Raw genomic sequence first — 25,479 nt, 5'->3', positions numbered from 1 at the left:
AAAAAAAATTGACTTACTAAAGGCTCAGACGATCCTTAGCATTTTTTGGCAATAAAGTATTTTTAATTAGGTATTTACATTTTTTAGACATAGTGCTATTGTATTCCTAAGAGACTACAGTATAATATAAACATAAATTTTATATGCACTGGAAAACCAAAAACCTCATGTGACTCATTTTATTGCAATATTTCCTTTATTGTGGTGATATGGAACTGAACTTGTAATATCTTCAAGATATGCCTGTATATGGTCATTACCTAATCAGTACATCTCATCACATTAATAGGACTAACTTTTAATTCATCTTAACCCCACTACCAACATACACATGTACATGCACACACAAACACATAACAAACTTTTTTTTTTTTTTTTTTTTGAGACGGAGTCTTGCTCTGTCACCCAGGCTGGAGTGCAGTGGCCGATCTCGGCTCACTGCAACCTCCGCCTCCCAGGTTCACACCATTCTCCTGCCTCAGCCTCCCGAGTAGCTGGGACTACAGGTGCCCGCCACCATGCCTGGCTAATTTTTTGTATTTTTAGTAGAGACGGGGTTTCACCATGTTAGCCAGGATGGTCTCGATCTCCTGACCTCATGATCTTCCTGCCTCGGCCTCCCAAAGTGACATAACAAACTTTTACCTATCTTGTTCCCTAGTGCTTTAAGTTCATATTCTGTACTACATGATAGTTAATTAACTCAGTGATATAACCCAAGTTAATATGACAGTGAGTGGTAATGAGTTTAAAATCTTGATCTTTCCTACCAGTAGCCTATACCTTGATTCAGAACACTGACTCAAAGATGGGAACACAGAAGGCAGTCAGTATACACAGTTTGGGGCAAGCAGGCCTATTAGCCAAGTTACAAGAAATATACAGTTCCCTGCCTGTGAGTGTGGGGTGTGTGTGTGTGTGTGTACCTGTATGCATCACAGACCTGTCTAGGTATGTGGTCTATACATTTATATTACACATTTGTGAAGAAAAACTCATTTCAGATGAGAATGTACAGAGCACCTAGTGAAATACAGATACTATGCAAAATTCCCCAGATGTGGAATGTGCCTAGCAAAACTCAATTATAATCAGTGATTTATTGCTAGATAGTCTATAATACCAATGCTAGACTAAATCCATTGTACAATTCTCTGTCATGAGCTCACACCAGGTTATGTTCTGCCAATTCAGTTACACCTAACTGCAATATTTTTTTTAAAAGAACCACAGTGGTGCTTTCAGTTTTCCTCCATCCTTAAGATCCCACCTCACTCTGAACAGAAGATATCACTCTCTACTTTGAAATCAATATTTTTCATCAGCTGGTCACAGGTTAGGCCTTTGAAACTCTTCCTTTCTGGCTCTGCATCTACTCCCTCCATCCATCTCTTCTTCCTCTTGTGGCCTGAATCCCATTCATTCCTAATAGCTGAGGGACTGTGTGCCTACAATAGTCCCTTCTTCTCTGGTGTGTTCAAATCCTCCCTTTTCAGTGTTACCCTCCCCTTCTACACTGTGCTTGGCACTGGAAATTCTAAGGTGAATAAGACAGGTCTCTGCCATCAGGAATTCTTAGTCTATCAGAAGAAGCACAGGATGAAACAGCCAATGCCAGGTAATGAACATTAGAGCAAAGAGAAGAACTGGGGCAACAGGAGAGGGACTAATCCTGCCAGGAGTGGGCAGGGTGAGCTTGCAGGAGGACTTGATAAAGATTTGTTAATTGAGGTTTTTTTTTTTTAAAGGACTTCCTTTCTACCCAAATAATGGATTGAATAACATGAGAACCTTATTGCTTGAAGCACTGGATAGACTGTTTCAGAATTACTTAAATGCATAGTTGTGCTCTCCCAAGAAAGCAAGGGAGCCCTCCCAAAGTCATAAAATAAAGACTCAATGAAAAACAGAGTGATGTACTACCAAGAATCTTTGCCTGAAGAGTTTTAATGGTCTCAGCAGCCCAGAAGATTGGGTTTAATGGCCACTGAGGGAAGGGGACAACATCTTGCCCATGTGTGGTAAGGAGTTAGAACTAAATAAGGCAGTACCCCCAAAGGGCCACATCTTTATTCAAATAATGATAATAGAAAAATATGACCAGTAGCCAAAGGAAAAAACAAGAAATGTTTTTGGTCTCAGCCTAAGTCTTTGATGAGTGAGGAAAGAAGAGTTCCCTGGAGCCCTTTAACTGAAAAATTAACATATAAAATAGTTCCATACTGGTAATGCATTGGAGTTAACTCACAATTACAGGACTCCCCCAGTTAAAGTTTCATTGGACTTAAGCTCACCATTCAATATTATGAAACACTTGACAAAACCATCCATTATGAAAAAGACAGTACAAACAACAGTTAGGCCCTTTAGAACTTCAAATAATAGACTGATCAAATATTTTGTAAAATAACTATGTTTAAATAAAGATGTTAAAAAATAACTCAAAGCATCAGAAAGGAACAGGCCAACTTGACAAAGAACCAGACAGAACTCCTAAAAATAAAAGTATCATGTATGAAATTTCACTGGACAAGTTAAAAAGCAAAGGAGAAAAGTGAAAATGTCAGTAATATATTGGAATTTGGATCTTGGAAATTACCCAGAATATAGCACAGATCTAGAGAAGGTGAAAAATAGGAAAGAGATGCTAAGAAATATGAAATATACAATTGAAGAGTCCAACACTCTTTTTTTTTTTTTTTTTTTGAGATAGAATCTTGCTCTGTCACCCAGGCTAGAGAGCAGTGGCGCAATCTCGGCTCACTGCAAACTCTGCCTCCCAGGTTCACCCCTTTCTCCTGCCTCAGCCTCCCAAGTAGCTGGGACTACAGGTGCCCGCCACCATGCCTGGCTAATTTTTTCTATTTTTTTTAGTAGAGACAGGGTTTCACCATGTTAGCCAGGATGGTCTCCATCTCCTGACCTCGTGATCTGCCTGCCTCGGCCTCCCAAAGTGCTAAGATTACAGGTGTGAGCCACCGCACCCGGCCTCCAACATTCTTTTTATAGGAGCAGCAAGCAGGCCAGTATGTCTGCAGCAGAGTGAAGTGGAGAGTAATAGAAGATGAAGACACAGAGGAAAATGAAGGGTCTATTATGCAAGGCCTTGTAGGTCCTCCTAAGGACGTTGATTTTTCTTCTGAGTATGCAGAGGATCCATTTGAGGGTTCTGAGCTGAGTGACATAATCTGACAGACACACAAACAGGATCATTCTGACAATAGTCACAGGCAGACTAACAGGGATCAAGGGTAGATGCAGGAGGATGTGCTTAGATGCAGTTGCCATAATCTAGGCAAGAGATGATGGTGTCTGAGATCTGAGGGTAGCAAAGTGGTGGTGAGAAGTAACTGGCTATATTCTGAAGGGAGAGTCAATAAGATTTCCTGACAATTTGGAAGTGGGATATGAAAGAAAGACAAAAATCTCCCAAGTTTGAAGTCTGAGAAAATAATGAAATTGCCATTAGCAGAGATAGGGAATGACACAGATGGTACAGATTTGGGAAAGGAAACCAGGAATTCTGTTTTGGATGGAAACCAATAACTCAGTAAGTTTGAGGTGTCCACATGTGGCGAGCTGCCTTCTGGATACCAAGATATACAGATCTGGGCTTTATTCTGCCCACCAAATCCTTTACTGAGGTACTCTTTTGCCAAAGCACACGTAGGAACAAGAAAAGAGGTAAAAAGGAGGAAGAGTAGAGACCATTCTTGTCCTTAAGGATGTTGAAATCTGAGAAGGAAGGAAGGGAGGCTTTTCCGCACCTATTGCAGAGCCTGAGCTGGAACAGCAGGTGCTGCCTTGCTCATCTGACACTTGGAAAAGTATCAGCAGCAAAACAAGATGGGGACATTCAAAAAATGGTTCTTAGAAACAAAAACATACTGCCATGTTGACCATCTGATTCCTGGCTACAGCAGACAAAATACATAGTGACAACATAAGAAAATGAAACCACATGAATCATTTTGTGAGAAAACCGCCCCCAAACTCTTCCCTTTTACAGTTCAGTTCTCTGGGTAGAATTTGGCCTTCAGGGCTATTTTCTTTGGAAATCATGATTATTTTCCAAAGAAAACCATGTTCAGGTTTTCTAATGGTCAAGGAAGAGGGCTAGACTAAGAACTGGGCAGCCCAAATTACCCCTGGCTCCCTGTGGACCAGCCCAACCCTGCTGTGCCTCGTGACTTGGTTTCTCAATGTGTAAATACTGCCACAGGGAAAAGAATATTTTCCACCGCCTACACACAGTACTTTGTTGACGGTTAATGAATTAGTGTGTATAAAATACCATGAGCTACTCAAATAAAGGGACAATGAAATTCTATTTGTAGAGTTAAGGACAGAGCAATTTTAACCCTCTTCTTACAAAACCCACTGGAAATTAGACCAAGATATCAGAAGTTATCTTGCATGGGCCTATGGAGATAAAAGGAGATAATGTGTTAAAGGTCTCTGTGAAGTACAATTCCAATGTAAGGATATGTAGAAATAATTTCTCAAGATAAAATACAATATTAAACAGGTCAAAAATCATTAAAAACTACCAAGAAGCTGTCATTCTAGTAAGTCTCCACATAAAGGTTAAACATGTTGACCTGTGAACCATAGTTAGGCCAAACTCCTAGTTGTTGTGCCAGCTCAGAGCATGACAAACCCAGGGAGAAAATATGGGCTTTTGTTCAAGAGCCATAGAATTGAGCACATTGTAAAAGCTGTCCATGAAAAGAGCTTTGTTGAAGGCGTTATTCCTCATTTTCTAAATGCTGTCCAGCTCCACTAAATGGTGACAATTAACATTGAAGTGAATAGGCCACTGTACAGATTCTATTCATACTCCAAAGAGACAGTTTTCCTTGCCCAGTGAGATTTTACATTAGTATTCAAACAACTTTTCATTTTGTCTAATTTCTGGCTCAGAACATGCCAAAGACCAGATGAACGCACCATCTGGAGGCAGAATCTCTCCCTGACAGAGCAAGGATGTGCTTAGATTACTGTGAACATCAGGTTTTCACATGCCTTGACTTTTCATTTCAGAAAAAAAAGGAGTGGTGACTAGAAAATGATCAGACACACAAGGGGTAGAAACAAGCAATGAGCTAAACCTGACACCATGATGAATCTGAATCTGGACTAAAGAGATGACTGAGTTCATTCCGGCAGCATTTCACTGGGTGGGCCAGCATAATTATGCCACTGTGTTCACCTGAGGCAAGAAAAGTCTGATGACTTCCCCAAGGTCAATGAGTTCTAATCCCCATCTGCTAATGACTCATGGTGAATTCCAGATTTCTGGTTCCATGTTTACTGCACACAGACACTAATCTTCTAACTGGTCCCCCCACTTTCAGACTTTCAGCCCCAGCTCTCTCCAGGCCATGAGGCCCACGACTAAAGATTCAGCTTCTAAAAATGCTGCTCTGGGTGCCTAGCCCACTCCCCTACTGCCAATCCCTCAGTGGCTCCTAGAGAGGAAAGGCCTCTCCCTGTACCTGCCATTTGAGGCTGGTGTTGAGAGCCCCTCAAGTGTCTCAGGCCACGCTTCCTTCCTGGTTTCCCCAGAGCAGACATTTATGGGGTTCTGGTTGTCTGGCATCCTTCCCTTTTTTCTGCTAGCACCTGGATCTCCCTTCTGGGGAAATCCCCCACTGTGAATAGCACTGACAGGAAGTAGGATCCCATTGTCCTTACAGAAGCCAATGGGATTTCATTGTCCCTCTCCCTGCCCCAGTGCAGCCAGGGGTTGGTACGTGACTAGGATGCTTAAGCAGGGGTCTACTCTTAAGCAGATAATAGCAGGAGAGAAGTTAGGGTGATATTTAGACACCAAAAAGTCTATTTACATTGTTTGCACCCAAACTGGCTGAAGCACTCTAAGACTGAGGCCCCTTTCTTTCATACACCTTTCCTATGCAAACTCATTCTACCCAGGGTGGCCAGTTCAGTATCCCTGCGTACCACATATACACTTCCACCTCTGTGCCATCTTCCTGGAAAACACAGAGCAGAAGTGCCCTGACGGGGGTGAGCAGAGGACAGGAATGCCAAATCTGGTCTAAGGGCTGGAAAGGAGCTGTAGGGGAAGTCCAGAGGAGACTGGATGTTCTGCTTAGTCTTGATGGGTGAACACTAGTTAGCTAGGCTAAAGGGAAGGACAGATAGGGGCTATAGAGAGGAGGCACATTTCAGCACCTTCCAGCACATGCATGGAGTACAGAGAACATGTGAAACTCTGTGTAGGAGTTGATATTCCTTCCATGTAGCTAGGTGCAAGATACAAGGAGGCAGAAGCTAAGACTAGAGACATAAGCAAGGGTCTGTTCACTAGGCACCTTGCATGCTGCGCTGAGGACAGGAATCTTCATCCTGAAGTTAAGAGAGCCTTAGAAGAAGTATAAGTATATATCCTCAAACTCCTAACAGAGATCAAACTTCTGCTTTTCCTAATTAGTTTCTTGAAATTACTAATATTCACTCAATATACTCGATATACAGACACCTCCATAAAATACAATGTAATATTCAGCCAAGACACTTGCTTTAAACTCATTCCAAAATAATTTAATTTTGTATATGTAACCTGAAAATCAACCCCTCACATCCCTGAGCAAAGCAAGAAGTAGAAGTAGCTGCAGTGTGTCCAGGTGTCAGATGTGGGAAGAACCAAGCAAGAAACAGCCATGCACACTTGGAGCAGGGCCCCTCACTCTGCCTCTAACTGGATGTGTGGCTCCGGGCAAGTTGTTTAACCTCCTTAAACCTCAGTTTCCTTATCTGTAAAATAGAGCTATTGACCAACAGCTACAAGACCATTAGGCTGATGATGCCAAATGTATGTAAAGTACCTGATACACATTAACTACATGCTGATGGCATCTCTTTCTTTCCAAGAAGTAGTTCCCTTAACAATGGAAGATGTGTCCCTTGCACCCTGAGGCATCACTGAAAAACCAATGGTCCAGGAATGAGGAGATTTGGGTTCCTCCATCTGCCCGTTTTCTAACTGTGTGATACTGAGAGGTCGCTCAACCACTTGAAAGCTCAATTTTCCCATCTGTAAATTGGGGATAATAATCATTGGCCACTCCTGGACATATAAGGATTAAGTGAGATCCGTGGAAGCTTTAAAGGATTCCAGATGTGTAACATATTATTATTGCCAAATATCTGTGTACTTATAAATGACCTTTTCAGAGCAATATTTCTGACACCACCTTTGAATTTCCAGTTTAACCACTTTCCTCATGTCACTCATAAACCTACAAAGACTCTTTATTTCTTATTATGCCTCTCAACTGTTTGGCTTCCAGCCCTCCTGAATGTGGCCTCACCCTGCCTAGCCCCTAATGCTATTTCCTTCTGCTCCCCTAAATGTGCATACTGTGCCATCTCATGTCCAACACTCATTCCCACTCCTGCTCCTTTGCTCATGCTGGTGCTCCTGCCCAAAATCCCACAGACCCTCTATCTCTATGAATAGGTAAATCCTAAAACCTGCCTCACTTCACTTCCTCCATGAAGCCCTCTCTGATGAGTCTATAGCAGTAAGAATTCTCTGCTAGTTCTAAACTCCTGACGAGACTTTTAGTTGCCATTATATGACTTGACTAACTTCTCTAATTATTTACTTTCCACTAGTGTGACTTTCTCAACTAGATAATAAGCTTCTTCAGGGAAAAGATCATACTGTCTTTTACATCCCCCGTTCCCTAGCACTTAAAAATAGTTAATACAACATAGAGGAGGAGAACATGGACTGGCAGTTCTCAAACTTCTTTGCAACCCCAAAACTTCTATCCTCAATTTATGTCCACAAACCCTTAACAAGCACTTACTCTGCACTTGAGGCCCAACGGAACCAAAATGAGGTAACTTCACAGGTCTCAGAAGCCTGAGAAACAAACAGGTCAATGACAAAAAACAGAGCATGGTAGCGAGGCCCAGGATGCTTGTGGCATCAGATTCTGACTCAGACTTGCCATTGACAATCATAGTTAAAACAGAATTGCCTCTCCCCTTGCAAGAATTGAGCCATAAGTTCAGACAAAGATATACTTCATGAGTTATAAGAAAAATGTTGGAAATAGCCTAAAAGTCCCACAATGAGAATAATACAGTAACAGATAATTGTATATATAGTCACTGAATATGATCATTTTTAAGGATATTTAATAACATAAAAAAATTAGTAATGTAAACAGTGAAAAATAAAAGATTTTCAGTGTATACACTAGATGATCTCAATTGTGTTCACATGAAATAACAACAAGCTGTCATTGACTGCAGGTTTTCTACACACCAGGCCCTATATGCTAGCACTTCAAAAAGTAAAAGCAACAAGAATAGCTTAGGTGAGATATTAACATTCCCCACAATCCCTACCAGCTTCCCCTAAATAATCAATGTAAGTAAAACAACATGTTTGGTTTCAAAACAAGATCTTCTTCTAATGCAATGATTTTCCCTCCATTATTGCTATCTGGAAAATCTGGAGTTGCTTCAACATAGTGTAAGTATTCTGCACAATAATCCATAAATAATGTTACTATTCCCACTTTATGAATGAGAAAACAAACTGGGGTCCAATGTCACCAGCTAAAACACAGTCGAGCTGGGAAGTAAGCCCAAGTCTATCTCACTCCAGAGCTCATGACCTGGACCACACCTCCAAGAGCATTTTCCATCCCCTTCTTCTTAGGCTCAACCAAACTCAGTGACTGTTAAAACCCCACATATGTAAACAGGTCAGGGCTGAGTTCTCACGAAATCTTACCCAGTTCAAGCCCTCATTCTAATTTTCCTAAATGTCTAAGAACTAATTGTAGCATTTGTCTTTTGAAAGTACTTTGGTCTCTCAGATTTTCTACTATTAATTCCTCCAAGCACTAGTTGTCGGGACATGTTTACAAAAGCTTTTTCTTTGGATACATCAGAAGGTATGTATTAATAATTCTGGGAGGCTGAGGTGGGTGGATCACTTGAGGCCAGGAGTTCAAGACCGGCCTGATAACATGACAAAACGCTGTCTCTACCAAAAACACAAAAAACGAGCTGGGCATGGTGGCACATGCCTGTGGTCCCAGCTACTCAGGAGGCTGAGGTGGAAGGATCGCTTGAACCCGGGAAGCAAAGGTTGCAGTGAGCCGAGATTGCACCACTGTACTCCAGCCTGGGCAACAGCCTGGGTGACAGGGTGAGACATTGTCAAAAAAAAAAAAAAAAAAATTAAGAAGGAAGAAGAAGCCCATGTATACAGGTAACTTCCATCATTAGAAAACATCTCTCAGCTGGGCGCAGTGGCTCACACCTGTAATCCCAGCACTTTGTGAGGCCAAGGCGGGCAGATCACGAGATCCGGTGTTCGAGACCAGCCTGGCCAACACAGTGAAACCTCATCTTTATTAAAAATACAAAAATTAGCCGGGTGTGGTGGCATGCACCTGTAGTCCCAACTACTCAGGAGGCTGAAGCAGGAGAATCACTTGAACCCAAGAGGCAGAAGTTGCAGTGAGCAGAGACCATGCCATTGCACTCCAGCCTGGGTGATAGAATGAGACTCCATAAAAAAAAAAAAAGGAAAGAAAGAAGAAAGAAAGAAAGAAAAGAAAGAAAGAAAGAAAGAAAGAAAAGAAAGAAAGAAAAGAAAGAAAGAAAGAAAGAAAGGAAGAAAGAAAGAAAGAAAGAAAGAAAGAAAGAAAGAAAGAAAGAAAGAAAGAAAGAAAGAAAGAAAGAAAGAAAGAAAGAAAAAGAAAAAAACATCTCTCAGGTGATGAATGGGCCAGATCCCAATGCCTATAAGTGGATTACTTGCAGCTCCAAAACAAGCATACACACTATGGTAGACCAGCTTACACGAGCCACTTTAACTCATATCCTGACCCATGAGTACTGTCCTAAGCAGCATGTTTAGCCATGTTTCCCAAGAGAATCAGGGTTCCTGTTTAGAATTCCAAGAACATACTTTCTCCTGACACAACCCTGGCAGTGGGATTACACTTCTCCCTCTCCCCACATACACAGAGCTATGGAAACCAGGACACCCAAATCAGGTGAGAAAAAGGACTTGGGCACAGGTTGCCACAGTGTGGGGAGAGGGACTCTGAGGGTCTCCCCTTAGTGGTCTGTCCTCACTTTATTGCAGAGGGATGAAGGGCTCGCCCATCAGCCTCCTTTCTTTGCCACCACCCACTGTGCCAGCCCGTCTTTTCTCTGGCTACTTGGGCAATGAAGGAACAGATTTCTGTCCCAGTTTCTCCATTACCCTGCTATTCCTCCTGAAGCAAGCACACACTCCCTTCTGATATTTTTTAAACTCTTTTCCCACTAGTAACAAGTAGCAACATACAACAGAAATAACAAATAAGGGTAAAACAGTATAACTAAATAAAATTAATGTGGAACCAAAGAGCAGGTTCAAGAACACAGAACTCACTTTACTCACTAGGAGCATGCCCCTGGGCAAGTAATCTCATGTCTCTGAGCTCCCATTTCCTGATTGATAGAACAAGACAGTCGAACCACCTTATGGCTACAGCTTCTTCATCTTAAAAAGAGCCACAATAAAAGTTTTTCCAATACTCAGAATACAAATGAGTCTGATATTTCTGGCTCTTCCTTGCTCTACCAAAAAGGCATGCTTTTTCCCAAAAAGCCTCATCCAAACCCTCCTGAACTCTTTCAATTCTGGATCAGGTGCTCCTTCCAGGGCTCCTGTCCCCCTTCTACTCCCCACCTCTTTCCCACTCACCCTCCACCACAAATAAATATATCAAAAGCCACATGAGTGACATTTAGGAGGCAGGACCATCTAATGTTTAAAAAGCCAAGATTTAGATTCAGATGTGCATGTCAATCTGTTTAGCAACTCAGCTTATGACTCTAGGCAAGCTACTTAATCTGTCTTTATCTCTACAATGGGGATCATACATAACAATGCCTATTTCATAAGACAGTTGTAAGGATAAATGAGTAACACACATAAAGACCTTAGCAAGAACCTGGCACATGCACACATTATAACCCCATTATCATGGTGATGACAGTGACTGCTATAAATCTCATTTTCCTGAAAGATGGCACTGCCTGATTGAAGTGAGATTACTCCCCCGAGGTTGGCCAACCTAGGAAATTCATCCCAAGAACCATTCATGGAAAGGAGAAGTGAAGTTTCTGTTTGCAGGGAGAATGGGAGACAGGATGAGTGGTGTGGGAAGCTGTTAATGAAGAGGAGGAGGAAGAGGTGCAGTCTTATTCATTTATCCTTCCTCTTAGCCCTCATCTCACTGCTCTTCATTCTTGAGAGAAGGGCTGTGATATCTCAGGGGCCGGCCCAGGAAAGGTATTCCTGTAGCCACCTGACTGCAATGATGCAAGGCCAGGCATGTGAGAGACAGAAACAGCCTGTAACTTCTAGAATTTACCTTGTTTAGGGAACATTCATCTCTCCATTTCATTTAATGAGAATCTGCATTCATGATTCATTTAATTCCAGGAATCATTGATAAGTTTTGCTGACTTGCTGACTTCTGGTAATACTGTTTCACATGTAAAATATTATCCTCTGCCTTTGTCTTCTGACACTAATAGATTTATAACAATATTTCCCAGAAATGGCATATTTCCCAAAGGACAGAAGAGGAACTGACAGTATAAGGGTTCCACATAAACAACTCGATCTTGATATTTTATAGTACAGAAACACCCTCCACAGTAGCAACATTCAATATTTCATGGAAAATATGGATTTCCCAGACACTGGACATATTGTTTTCTGAAACATTATTTGTGGAAACAGAGACCTGCCATTATATTCCAATGTGAATGTCAACCAAAAGCATCTCTGAATGTAAGTTAATGGCAAGTTTACTAAATAGAATCAAAGTAAATCCATCCCCCCAAGAATAATATTAGAACTTTTTTTTATATACTTGCTTTTATTCTTAAAATATTACAACTTTTGATGGATAAAAGTCAAAACATTTGCCTAAGAATAACAAAAATAGCTGAGCAATTTTATAAAAGCTTCACTCAATTAATTCAATCATTCACTCAACTAAAATGTATCAATGTACTGATTAACAGGCAAAGATCTCAAGAAAAGATGATGCAATCTTTGCCCTTCAGATGTTTGATCCAGACTAAAACAGATCATTACATGCACATGTCCTGGGCAACATCAAGTAGTAGGATCAGATTGGGACAGGTAGGAGTAGAGAGTAATTAAGAGAAGATATGACAGAGACTACTGGTTGGTTGACCCTCAATATCAATTCTCCCCTTCATTTTATGGTAGGCTCCCTCAACTTTAGCGGGGTGCATGGCTAACCAACTAAAGCTGTTCTGTCCAATAAGGTAGCCACTTGCCACATGTGGCTACTGAGCTCTTGAAATGTGGCTAGTCCTACATATTGAAATAACAATATTTTAGATATAGTAGGTTAAAAATACTGGATTACTTTCACCTACCACTTTTGACTTTTTAATATGGCTACTTGAAAATTTTAAATTATGTGGCTTACATTGTATTAATATTGGACAGTGCTAAGCTAAAGACTACATCACTCAGCCTTCCCTGAAGTTAAGTGTGAGTATGTGATGTTTTGGCTAATGAGACTAACACAGATTGAGTATTCCTTATCCAAAATGCTTGGGACAAGAAGTGGTTCAGATTTTGAAATTTTTCAGATTTTTGGAATATTTTCAAATACATAATGAGATATCTTGGGGATAGGACCTAAGTCTAAATATAAAATTTACATTTCATATATGCCTTATATGCATAGCCTAAAGGTAATTGTATACAATATTTTTAATAATTTTATACATAAAATTAAATTTTGACTGCATTTTGACTACAACTCATCACTTGAGGTCAGGTGTGGAATTTTCTTCTTGTGGCATTATGTTAGCCCTCAAAAAGTTTCAGATTGTAGAGCATTTCAGATTTTGGATATTTAGATTAGTCATGCTCAACCTGTATATACAATGTCTGAGTTGGGCTCTTCAAAGGAAGGGGTATGCCCACCACAATGTCCTTCTCTGTTCTTACTGGCAAGACGCAGACAAGTGGTGGTGAGCCAGCTGCCATCACACCAACAAGCATAATGTCCTAGTGATGGTGGGGCAAGAAAATAGAAGGAACATGGTCTCTAGATAGCCTCATAGATGAGCCACTCTCCTCTCCAGATGAGTAGGTGTACTGCTTAGACTTTTACTTAAGAGACACACTCCTATCTTATTTAAGCCTCTATTTAAATCTCTTTAAAGGAACCTAAATTATATTCTAGTTAACCCAGGAGAGAAGAAAAGAAAGGTGCCTAAAGAGCAGATACTTTTAAGGAGATCTTAAAGAACAGATGTCAGCCAGGGGAAGGAGAGTGGTTATACTGATCCGAAGGGCCAGAAGCAAGATGAAGAGTGTTTGGGGCAGAGGAGACAACAGAGCAAAGGCAGAAAGCCAAGGACCCACATAATATGTACAGTGAGCTCTCAGACAGGAGCATGAGCTTGGAGACAGGGAGCACAGAAAGATGGAGAGCGGGAACACCAAGGAACACGCTGCAAAAAAGCAGGTAAAATCCTAGAAAATCTTGAATGGTGGCTGGAGAACCTTGAACTTTTTTTGTGTAGGAATAGGGAGGTACTGAGGAGCCTACTCAAGGAGGGAACAGCCAATTCTCTTTTCAGATGGATCATTCAGGCACCAGTGAAGACAGATTTTCAGGAGGCCAGATTGAAGTCAAGGAGAATAGCACCAATCCAGACACTATATAATCAGGGTCTGAGTTGCAGCAATGCAGCACGAAGAGGATGTGTCAGAATTAAAGCCTGTGCAACAGGTAAAATCATCCCAGAGAATAAAGAAGAGGGAGACGTAAAAACAGACTTTTGGGTAGCTGGCTTAGAAGAGAGTGCCAACATCCAGGCAGGGAAGGCAGAAGGAGGAGCCATTTCTGGTGCAGCAGGGAAGTGGGGTACAGTTTCAGACACTGGGTCTAAGATGTCAGCCTTTGTGCCAAATCATGTCATTAACAGCTTCCCCTCACCCAGTGCTGAAGTATGGTACCAGAATCATATCAAAGATGTAGATTTCAAGTGGGCATTTATGCAGTTACCCAGTGACCACAGATATGGACATCCAAACCAAGAGGAAGGGGAGGAGGGGGGAAAGGAAAGGAGGAGAAATTAATCAAAATCACAAGAATTTAAAGACACTGCTGAAACTCTCCAGGTTCTTCTCAGAAAAAAAAAAAAAAGTGGGAAAATAGAAATGCACAAGACCTCTAGGGGAAATGGAAAATAAAAGAGTTAAAGCTATTACAAGAATTTAAAACTTTTGTTCAAAATGGTTCTTTCTTAACCTCTGCATTAATTTTGTTAGTAATAATAACACATCCCAAGTAGCTTAGAATACTTCATTTTCTCTAGTTCATTATCATGTTTTCTGAGGAAGAGTCAGACATATCAAGATATAATCCCATTTAAGTTTTATTCAAAATTAAAATTAGTCAAGGGAGATGGAAATTCATAGTGAGTAATTTCTTATTACTCTAAACTATCAGAGTATGGTATTTTCTCAGAACTTGCATACTCATTTTGACTACTTTTTAGGAAACAATCTGAGAAGAAATTTCATCATTTCTGAATTTTGAAAAATGCCAGTGATTGGAAACCCTAACAACCTAATTATGTAAATACTTTTTAAAAATATGATCCTGAGAAGCCAGATACAGTACACATCTGCAGTCCTAGCTACTAGAGAGACAGAGGTGGAAGGATTGCTTGAGCTCAGGAGTATGAGACCAGCCTGGGCAAATAGTAAGACCCTATCTCTAAAAACAAACAAACAAACAAACAAAAAAACTCAATAATTTGATTTTTTTAATGACCCTAACCAAGTTGCTTAAATTCTCTGAACTCCAATTTCCACATGTTTAAAATGATCAAATCTGACCTACCTTCCTACCTCCAAGAATTGTTGAGGATTGAATGAAATGTTAATAGAAGCCCTCTGAAAACTATAAAAAGATATACAAATTTTATTTTCTTACACAGAAGAAACTTCACAAAACTACTAAAATCTCTTTCTTGTATAGAGAAGCAAACTAATGGACAGAAGGAAAGCAATAGCAATAATTAACCATGATTTCCATAGAAAATCTTCCTAAGCAAAAAATAATCTATATCAGTGGAGTTTAATACAGATTCCCAGCTCCCACCTGCCAGAGATTCTAATTCAACTGGTCTCAGTGCCCAGGGATTTGTAATTCAAAGACCTCTCTGGGTGGTTCTAATGACTAGCAACAGAAGCTAGCCAGGTTCGTGCAGGGAGGGGACAGGGAAGAGAAAAATAAATGGTAAGCAAAAGGAAACTAAATGCAAAGGCAGAAAAGCAGGCAGCAATGTATATTCAAGGAGCTCCTGGGAGATCCGTTTGGCAGGAGGCAGGGCCAGAGAGGAATACAGGAGCCAGAGCCTGAAGGGTCATGAGGACTGAAGATTATCAGGGCTAGTGAGGGACTGAAAGTGGAAAATGGACATGCTCAGGTTTGCATTTTAGAAACTTCATGCTGACAGCAGAGTGGAGTATGGATGGTGCTGGGGGAGCAAGGGTGGATGCAAACAGGTAGACGAGAGCATGGAAACACAGACTATAGCCAGGAAATCATCACAGTAACCCAGAGAAACGGTAAAATCTGAAATATAGGTGAACATAGGTGAGGAAGAATTCCACAGAAATTAACTCAGGGTCTGCTAGTTTAAATGCTTATCTATAAGACAGACTCTCACTAACTGTGCAGATAATATATAATGGGAGACACAAGAGCCACATACTGAGTGGTCCTAGCAGTGGCACACCTAGTGCATCTGATGCCTAAATAGGCAAGTCATTTAACATTCCCCACGTCTAGATGACAAAGGTATTTCCAGTGATAATCTCAAAATAAAATGCATGGTAATAACGACCAGAAAAGGAATGCAGTGAATTTTTTTTTTTTTTTTTTTTTTTGAGACAGGGTCTCATCCTTTTGCTCAGGCTGGAGTGCAGTGGCACAATCTCAGCTCACTGCAGCCTTGGCCTTCTGGGCGCAAGCGATCCTCACATCTCAGCCTCCTGAGTAGCTGGGACTACAGGCGCACACCACCACGCTGGGTTGATTTTTGCATTTTTTGTAAAGATGGAGTTTTCCATGTTGCCCAAGCTGGTCTCGAACTCCTGTGTTCAAGTGATCCACCTGCCTTGGCCTCTCAGAATGCTAGGATTACAGGCGTGAGCCACCATGCCCAGCCCAAATTTTTACTTTATTGAACTGCACACTATATATAATTGTGCCAATAAAAAAAATAAAGCAAATATAAATAAAACTATTAAATGTCTTCCAAAAATATAATGAAGGCAACCACTAAATTGCACTAGTTATGTAATGTTTTCTTTTCTTCATTCATTTTTCGTTTTTAGAAACTGAATTTCAGTTTAAAAGATATTCAAATTCAATAAATTATTTGAAGTATAAAATGTTCACTTATGAAACCAAAATACGATAACTCACAGCTCTCATTCTGTTTCACTGCTTAACATTTTAAACACAAAAACTCCAAGTGGTCACACAGAATGACATATTTAAAGTAACCTAAGCTTTGTTTTTGGTCTTTAACATCACTGTGTTACCATTGCTTATTTCAAACCTACCATTTAAATGTACTGTTAAATAATACTACAGAAATCAAACACTTGTTCATGATGTGAATTTGAACTATGCCAAACCTTTGTGAATTTACTCTCAGAACAAATACTCGTAGCATGTGTAGGACCCAACTATATAACTGGGAGCTGTCATGGACATAAATTTCATGTCGAATACAACATGCATTAAAGGATAAGTCATTAAAATGTTCAAGTTTGAAGTTTACATAGATATTAAAATGTAACAGTGACTGCTGCAATTGTTTAGAACTTAAACCGACAGATTTTTTTTGAGGGAGCAGCCACGTGAACAGATATTAGAGCATGATGATAGTAAAAACCAACTAACTAAAATCAGTCTTAAAGTGTTTTTAAATTCTTTGCAGATAATACACCCCTTACTGTCTGTACCCTGGGAGTGGGAGCAGAGGAGTGTGCCCACTGTCCTTGGGATGCCACTGGAAAATGAAAAAAAACAAGAAGACAGAATCAAGGCTGATAAAGAACAAGTTCAGTGTGGTAGAGCGGAACAAAAAAAAAATCAGGGTAATCCTTGGGAGTGACCGAATGAGAAGTCACCCTCAGTTCAAAATGCAATGCATTTAAAATGCAAACAGATTCCTGGAATGCATTAAACATGCTGGGAACAGAGCACAGGTATCAAGAGGTCAGAATTCTGGGTCAAGAGTATTGTGTCTAGTCTGAAGCTTTTCCTCTAAAAAACAACTATGAACTTGGAGAAGTCATAATTGACCAACCAAATAGCCAATTAACTCTAGGGGCAAAGTTAAAAAAACAAAAACAAAACCCTGTTTTTCATCCTGGAAATATTTAGGATGACAAACTATGCAAATCCGATCCCCAAACAGACAGATATCTAACATAGATGGTGACAAGTATAAACAATTAAGGCATTTAGTTTCACTATAAAGACAAATCTGCAAATGTAGAGGCAGGAAAAATTTCAGATCAGTTGAGTGGAACATAACCTCTTCTGGTCTTCACAGGCGGACAAGCAGGATTCACCCCTCCAAGCCTTCTATAGAGGCCGCATAGGAAAGTGATGAGAGCAAGGACTTAGAGCCCCACAAACTAGGGATCAATAAACAGGCTACAAACCCTGCAGCAGGTTGCTTAACCTCTCAGCTCCTTAGTTCCCTTATCTGCAAAGCAGGAATAGTAACATTGTTGCAGGAATTCAAGGTAGTAGCATGAGGCTCCAAGCACGGTGCCTAGCAAGGAAAAGCAATCGATAAATGGCCATCATCCTCTTCATTATTAATATCAAACTCAAAACTCCAAATGATACAAAGTGATCTTTCTATACCTGATGAAAATGTCACCAGATACTCCCTATAACGCAGCCCTCAAATGCTGCAAGGACTGCTTAGATGGTTGACTAAACCTCGTAAGCTCCATTTATACAACTGCGCAAATACGTTCAGAGGCTTTGCTAATTATGAGAGATCCCTGTCTTCTGTGGTAGGAATACCACTCATCCCCAGAAGACAAGATCCAGATGGGATAATTTTTAAAAATATATTAAAGAGCCATAGAGGCAACAAAAACTCAAGATTCCAAGACAGTCAGTATACGTAAGCCCTAAACATTTCTGATATGGAGAAGCAACTAATTTTTTTAAGAGTGTTATTGTTATAAATGAACATGACTCCAAATACAGATGAAGTGAGAAAAAAAAAAAAAAAAAAAAAGCCTTTCCCCTGCCATTATTTTTTCATTATGCCCACTAATCCAAGAGAAGAGAGTCTTTTAGTCACCAGGTTTGAAGGATTAGAAGAGACTAATGCTTGGAGACCCTGAAACTGTCTTTCCTTATGGAAGAGGAAGGCAAGCATTTACAAACCATTTAAACCAATATATGACAGATGTACTTACACAAATCTCTTTGGTGGTAACTCAATTTTCCTGAAAGAGGGATTTGTGGTTAAACAATGCTTTTTCTCAAGTGGCCTTATCCTCTAGCTAAACAATGGAAGAATATAAGAACAGTGTCTTTGTGACCATGAGTACAGAACCAGGGATTCCTACCAGAACATGGCCACTCATTAGTCCCTCCTTCTACACAACAGTCTCTTTGAGGCTTTCTTCCCCTAATTTGAATTGGCTCCACATTTTTCTTACATGTTACTAAACGCAGAAGTGCTAAATTAACAAAGAGACTTAGAAACTGGCACAGTACCAACTGATTACACTCCCTGCTTTTCCACACATATATTTACAGCAATAGTAAATCTATGTCCTAAATAACTCTCTGCAAATGGAGCTACAGTTTTTAGTTTTATATTTAAATATCATTTAAACTTTTGAAAGTGTTTCCAAACTTAATTTCTATAACTTCATCAGCAAACTACCCAGTTTTATCTAAAGGGCTGGTATTATTCCCATTTCATAGATGAGGAAACTGGAAATGCAAAACACTCATCTAAATTAAACTAGATTTAAACCCTCCTCAAGTTTAATTTTGAGACTCTAAGTAAGAACAACTGTATTTTAGACAAAACTTGCTAATAAATCCTCAGCTGGCTGGCTTGTAGAGATAATCATTTCTTCTTTTTTGTTTAATTTTTAAAAAATTGTTAACATTAATAATACAGAAGAAAGTTTGGCTTAAACAGAGTATATGATCATTTGCCCTCCACTAGCTTAGACTTCCTTTGGCACTATAAATATCATATCTCTGTCAAACTGGTAGCTAAATGGCATTCTGATGTAAGAAGCATGAAAGATACTTAATAAGGCTGTTTAACTTTCTTAGGGGCTTTTCACATTGTACATGCAACTATTCATATATTGCTTATAGAATCACAGAAGGTGATAGATGAGGAAACTGAGGACTGGAGTACCAGTAGCACTTACGGGATTATGTCCAGGTACCTGTCTGATCCCTTCAAGAGGAAAGCAGAGAAGAATCAAAGGAAGAGAGTTGAGACAAAGAGCAGGAGCCCAGATAAAAAATGTCCACCCCAGGCCTAGCTTACCACCCTCTACTCTATTCTGGTGGTCACAACATTATAGTACTAATGTCCCATACCTGTCATTTTCAAGAATGCTAGCTATTTCCTGTATGTGCGTCTCATTTTAACCATATTCTGGTTTAGACATTCATCTGTGTTAAGAATATAAAAAGCAACACTTACTACAGTATTGACATTTAAAAAGCCACTGATTGATTTGCCAATCCATAGTATTCATTTTTACACAATTTATTATTTCTAAATAAGAAAATGAAAAAGCACAAATATGAAAAAGCATACCACTAATATGAATAGCAGGAATGCCTCTAATTGCATAAATGTCAACCCCCAACACGTCTTCTTAAAATCTATTTATAGACTTCAGTTTTACATGGGATACACTATAGTTATATGACTTTAAATGTCTAGTGATATAAGGCTCACTATGCTATGTAGTCCTACATTACAAGCAAAGGAAGACTTCTGGTAGAAGAAATCACTTATTTTTCATTATTAGAAATTATCTATTGTATACTTGTACTCAAACTGCAATAATTCTATGTTCAATAAAGAGACTATGGCTGACAATTCACTGATAAAATCAATAAAATATAAAATTTATAGAAATGGTAAAATGTATATAAATTTATAGTTATTGTGTGCATATATGTATACATACACACATTTTTTTACTAGCCAAAAATATAGTGACCCAGATATCCAAAAACAAACATATGAATGTTCTCAACAGCTGCACAAGTTACTGAGCTAATTACAAATGTCTCTTTGTACACATCTGTGTTATTTTTTAATTTAGAAAAAGATGATTTCTAACTTGTTTTATTTCAAGATAGCTCATGCTCATTGTAAAAAAAAGATGTATATATATGTATATATATATATGTATATATATGTATATATATGTATATATATATGTATATATATATACATGTATATATATATGTATATATACATGTATATATATATATACATATATATATATATATGTAATAGGAAATGAAAATCCTCCCTAATCTCTCAAGAGGTGACTGAATGAACAATACTTGATGTAAGTTTGGCCTTAGACATGGTACAATTGAAAACCTACTTTGTAAAAATCCTACGTGCTAGGGCCATGAAGATCTTCTTACCAGAAACAGGCATTCGGCTGGACATCAGCCTCCAAAACAGCTGCTCATTCTCTCTTCCCTGTAAGAAGCCTTAGATTTGCATACAAACACTAGCTACAAGCACCAGCTACTCTAAAGAAGGGAAAAAAGGAAAAAGAACTGTGCAAATATATCAGTGGGGAAATCAACCACATATTTGGAATTCTATAGAAAAAAGTTAACAAGAAGAAGAAAACAGGCACCTGGCAGGAAAAAATGTTAAGGAAATTATTGAGACGTGATACACTTCCTGTCAAAACAACACATGAGGTGGTGATTCATTCGATTAGTATTTTCTAAATACTGTGCAATTTTAAATGCTCCATAAGTTCAGTGATATTCAGCTGTGGCAGAGAAGGATTTTATGTTTTTTAATTTTAGGTACTAATCAGTTCAAATCACCCTGTACCCCAAAATAAATAAAAACCAGTATGTACTCACTGTATTCACAACAGTATTCTTTAACGTCACAAAGGCAAGATAATGCACTGTAATTTACTTTCCCTAGTTTAGTTTTGGCTTAAGCTGTGGTCTTCAATGTAACTCAAAGTTGTAGGATACTTGGCCCTGGACTAGAGGCCTCTCCTCAAACAATTGAAACATTAGAATCAATTCGCTATTGACATATCAAGAACAACATCAAGACCTTTATCAAACATTTCCAGGATTCTATAAAATTGTTTCAATTCTCGAGTATCTACAGTTATAAAAATATATCCACACATGTATAACTAAGTTTTTCATACAAAGTTAAGATGTAAAGTCGTGGCAAGCATATTGCCACAATAAAACAAATTGGAATATAAAGGAATCATCTTTTCTGTTTGATAATATTTGAGTTTCCCTCCCACCAAATAGCTACAGTAAATATTTGTTTATAAGCCCAACTTTGAAAGAGTTTTAAAAAATTATTAGCAGCAAGTAATTATGTATGTTCAAAAAATAATAGTTTTAAAGCAGCTGCTACAGTTTCTGTTTGCATTCTAACATCTGAAAGATAATCACTCCAATTACACAGATTTTAATTAAAACATCAATTTCTTAAATTCACTTGTTTCTATAACATCACTGGAGCAGATGCATATTTACAATATAGATTACATTTAGAACACCACAACAAGAAAGAAGAAAAAAAAAACTAAACAATACTTTGATCTCTATTATACCAGGTATAGCTCCCAGAAAACTGCCTTTGCTCAGGCTGCTGAGAGCACGCTGGCCCACTGCTTCTCCATATCACAATGTATTTACTGGCTTTTATGGCAGCTAATTTGTCAGCATTGAGAGCTCCTCAAGAGCTACCTCTAAGCTTCTTATCTCTGGACCTCCAGCATGCAGCATATGTCTGCCTTATAGCAATTTCTAGCTAAACCCAACTCAATAAAGGCTCAAAAAATCAAATAACACTCCCAAAACTCCCTAGAGTAAAAAAGCTTTGGAAAGAACTCCTAAGTGATAAGAGGGCTTAGAGGCCCTACACTCAGCAAGTAAAATCCCAAATAGAATAAATCCATTGTCCAAATCACCAATATAATAAAACATCTTTATCTTGAGGCTCTGTGAAAAGTGGAAGGATGTCATGCTTTAAAATACTACCTTTTTATAAGCACAAGTGTGTTTTCTTTCATACCACTAGGTAGGAACTACATAAAATACTAGAGGTTTTACAGATTTGCTATCTCTTTTTGAGGAAAAAAATTGTGAGACTAAACAGAAGGAAAATCCCTAAGTTTCTTGAGAGAAGGAGGAGAGGTAGAGAAAGATGGGAGCAGGGATAGGGGAAGGGAGAGAGGGGATGGAACCATTATAAAAGTTCTTATTTTAGCTAAAAACTGATATTTATCAAAAATGCCATACATTTCAGAGCATATTCTCCACCCAGCCTCACTGGGGTTAGGTACATTAAGTTCAATATGTTAAAATTAAATTAATACCCATTTTCATTCATCCTAAAATTCAATTAAAAATAACTACTCGATTATTACTGGCTGATTCCACCTCACTGCTCATGAAGTATTCTGACAACAATAACATGAGCTGCCATGACAGGGTAATCTCAAAGTATCTGCAATCATTTCTCCCCATAAAGATGCAACACTGAAGTACCATCTTCAAACTCAACTTCCTGAACAATCTAGATGTTGCCAGTCAAGTGTCTGAAAGCACTCTGGGAGCCAAGCATGATGCTTGTAATGTGAGGGAGGCTTAAGACACCATCCTTACCTCCACAGAAACATAGAACTTGAGAGATGGAACACATCGTGGAGATGGTCTGACCCTGGCCCCTTGGGTTTCAGATGAGGTCACCAGAGCCGAGAAAGGTGATATGACCCACCCTCTATATATCAGTGGCAATACAAAGACTTCAACCCAAATCTACTTCTGGTCCAACCTTTGCTACATTCAGACTGACAATCTTTTTAAAACCTTCCTCTTGCACACACTCTACTACCCGACTATGATGAATGGTGTGAACCACCAGCAATCACTTCCAACTCACGCTAAAGAGACTGTTTTTCAATGAACTGAACACCAAACATCCCTCTACTTCTAATTTCTTCTGCTGCTGTCCACAAAGGTGCAACACAGCTGATGAAGATAAAGCTTCCTACCATAAATGTGAGAGGGGAAAAAAACTTACTCTTTATTTTTAATATGAAAAAACCTCTGATAAACCAATATCCAAATTACTGTTAACATTCATGTCAAGATGTAGTTTCTTTAAACTGTTCTTGGTAAAGTTGAATTTTCTCTAGCTCAGCCCTATCATTGTGAGACAAGCATGCCAAGTGAAAAGTTAATTTGGGACTTTCTGTAGATATGAAGAAGATAACCTAGAGGGTTCATTTTTATTGTAACAACCTAAGTTATCTATAGTTGAAATCTTAAGCACCTTTTATTAACACTAAAACATTTTTACAAGAAGGCTAAAAATCAAAGGACATAAGACCTTTGTCTCATAATAAACAAATTTCTGTCCAAGTTGGAACTTTTCTAACTAAACATCAAGGAGTCCTTGATACTGTTTTATTGTCAGTGAGCAAGATATCAATATTTCTGGTGATCAAATGGGAGAAGAAACAATATACATGTATTTTATATAACAGTTACATATGTCAGGAAACATAGAACTTAAGAGAACTACTTCTATTTCACTCCCCCTTAAAAATCCATCAGTTAAAACCCTATTAAAGCATTGGCAATGCGTTTTGTGCATTGTTCTTTTTCTCCAAGAATAGGAATGGCCAGCTGAATCCTGCTACATCTCTAGAGGCTGTGATAACTGCTATAAAAGCAACTTCCAGAAATCCATTCCTGAAAAGTTTTTGACAAGTTGCAAAGTTGACAACTCCATGAAAGACAACACTTACATTAGATGAGCTGATTCTTATACCTAAATGTGGGTTTCTGATAATAAAAAAGGAGACAGGTTATTCCACAGAGTGATAAACCTGGACTTTAATTTCCCTACTACACTACCATATCCAAATTCCACCTCCATCAAGCTTTATAAATAGCCAATGAAATCACTACCTAAAGAAATCATCACAGTTTATAGAAACAACCAAAGTCCTTCTATTTGGAAAAGACATTGATTCTTGGAGATATGAAGAGATTACTTTCAGTGAGCTCAAGACTAAAGCCAGGTCTCCTGATTCCTAGGTGTGTGCTATTTTCCACTCATACATAAATGATTAAAAAAAAAAATGGCTTTCTTTCTTTTTTTTTTTTGAGACGGAGTTTCACTATTGTTGCCCAGGCTGGAGTGCAATGACGCGATCTTGGCTCACTTGCAACCTCCGCCCCCTGGGTTCAAGCGATTCTCCTGCCTTAGTCTCCCGAGTAGCTGGGACTATAGGCATGTGCCACCATGCCTGGATAATTTTGTATTTTTAGTAGAGACAGGGTTTCTCCATGTTGGTCAGACTGGTCTCAAACTCTCCACCTCAGGTGATCCACCTGCCTCGGTCTCCCAAATTGCTGGGATTACAAGCGTGAGCCACTGCACCTGGCCCATGAATGGCTTTCTTTTTACCCTCTTCCCTGGCCCTTTGCAAGAACAACATGAGGGAGTCATGCTCTTTAGAATTGTATCAGACAGTCTAAAGGCCCAAATAACCTGAGGTTTCCTAAAAATCTAAGGATACTAAAATTTTTATTTCAACTATTTTTAAAACCAGAATGTCAAGAAAGGAATAGGTTGGCTTGGGACTGGTGATAGAGCATAGAAGACTGATAAAGAAATGAGAATTCCTCCATGTCTATTTTGTCTCCTTTTAGAAGGGAATGATTTTTCAATTAAAAAGGAGAGAAAGAACATCTCTAAGTGAGAAAGTCCATTGTAAGAGAGCATCAAGCCGGTCTGAATCAGCTCCAGGCTGCTGGACATGCCAGGATAGTAAAGAATCTGATGAGATTTCCTAACCATAATCCATCAGGAACTGTGGACAATGACAGAGGGATTTGATACAGGAGACAAGCACATGTCATTCCAACTTTCAAAACGGCAGATTCTACAAATTATAGACAGAAGGCATTTCATGTTGATCCTAGATTAAGATTCTAGAGCAGATTATTAAAAGTGTGGTGTATGAGGACCTCGAAGAAAAAGCAGTGGCATTTTGGAGCCTGTGTGTGCTCCCAA

The 25,479-nt window shown here is 39.1% G+C and overlaps 1 protein-coding gene across 5 annotated transcripts in view; it reads right to left on the bottom strand.

Moving 5' to 3' along the window:
* Positions 1 to 25,479, bottom strand: part of ARHGEF28 (Rho guanine nucleotide exchange factor 28) — a 316,787-nt gene that overhangs the window by 282,816 nt on the left and 8,492 nt on the right. The window contains exon 1 of one of the 5 annotated variants that reach the window (XM_063723958.1): positions 20,817 to 20,937. The exons of 3 other annotated variants lie outside the window; for them this stretch is intronic. In XM_063723958.1, the coding sequence (XP_063580028.1) occupies positions 20,817 to 20,841 (25 nt within the window). In that variant the 5' untranslated portion in view covers positions 20,842 to 20,937. Of the gene's footprint in view, positions 1 to 20,816; positions 20,938 to 25,479 lie in introns of those variants that run through there. One more of the 5 variants, XM_063723959.1, reaches the window with a different exon arrangement.

This window comes from Pongo abelii, chromosome 4 (assembly GCF_028885655.2).
Source record: "Pongo abelii isolate AG06213 chromosome 4, NHGRI_mPonAbe1-v2.0_pri, whole genome shotgun sequence".
NCBI classification, from domain to species: domain Eukaryota; kingdom Metazoa; phylum Chordata; class Mammalia; order Primates; family Hominidae; genus Pongo; species Pongo abelii.
Note: the sequence above shows the minus strand (reverse complement) of the source record. Positions and strands in the feature narration are given on the sequence as shown.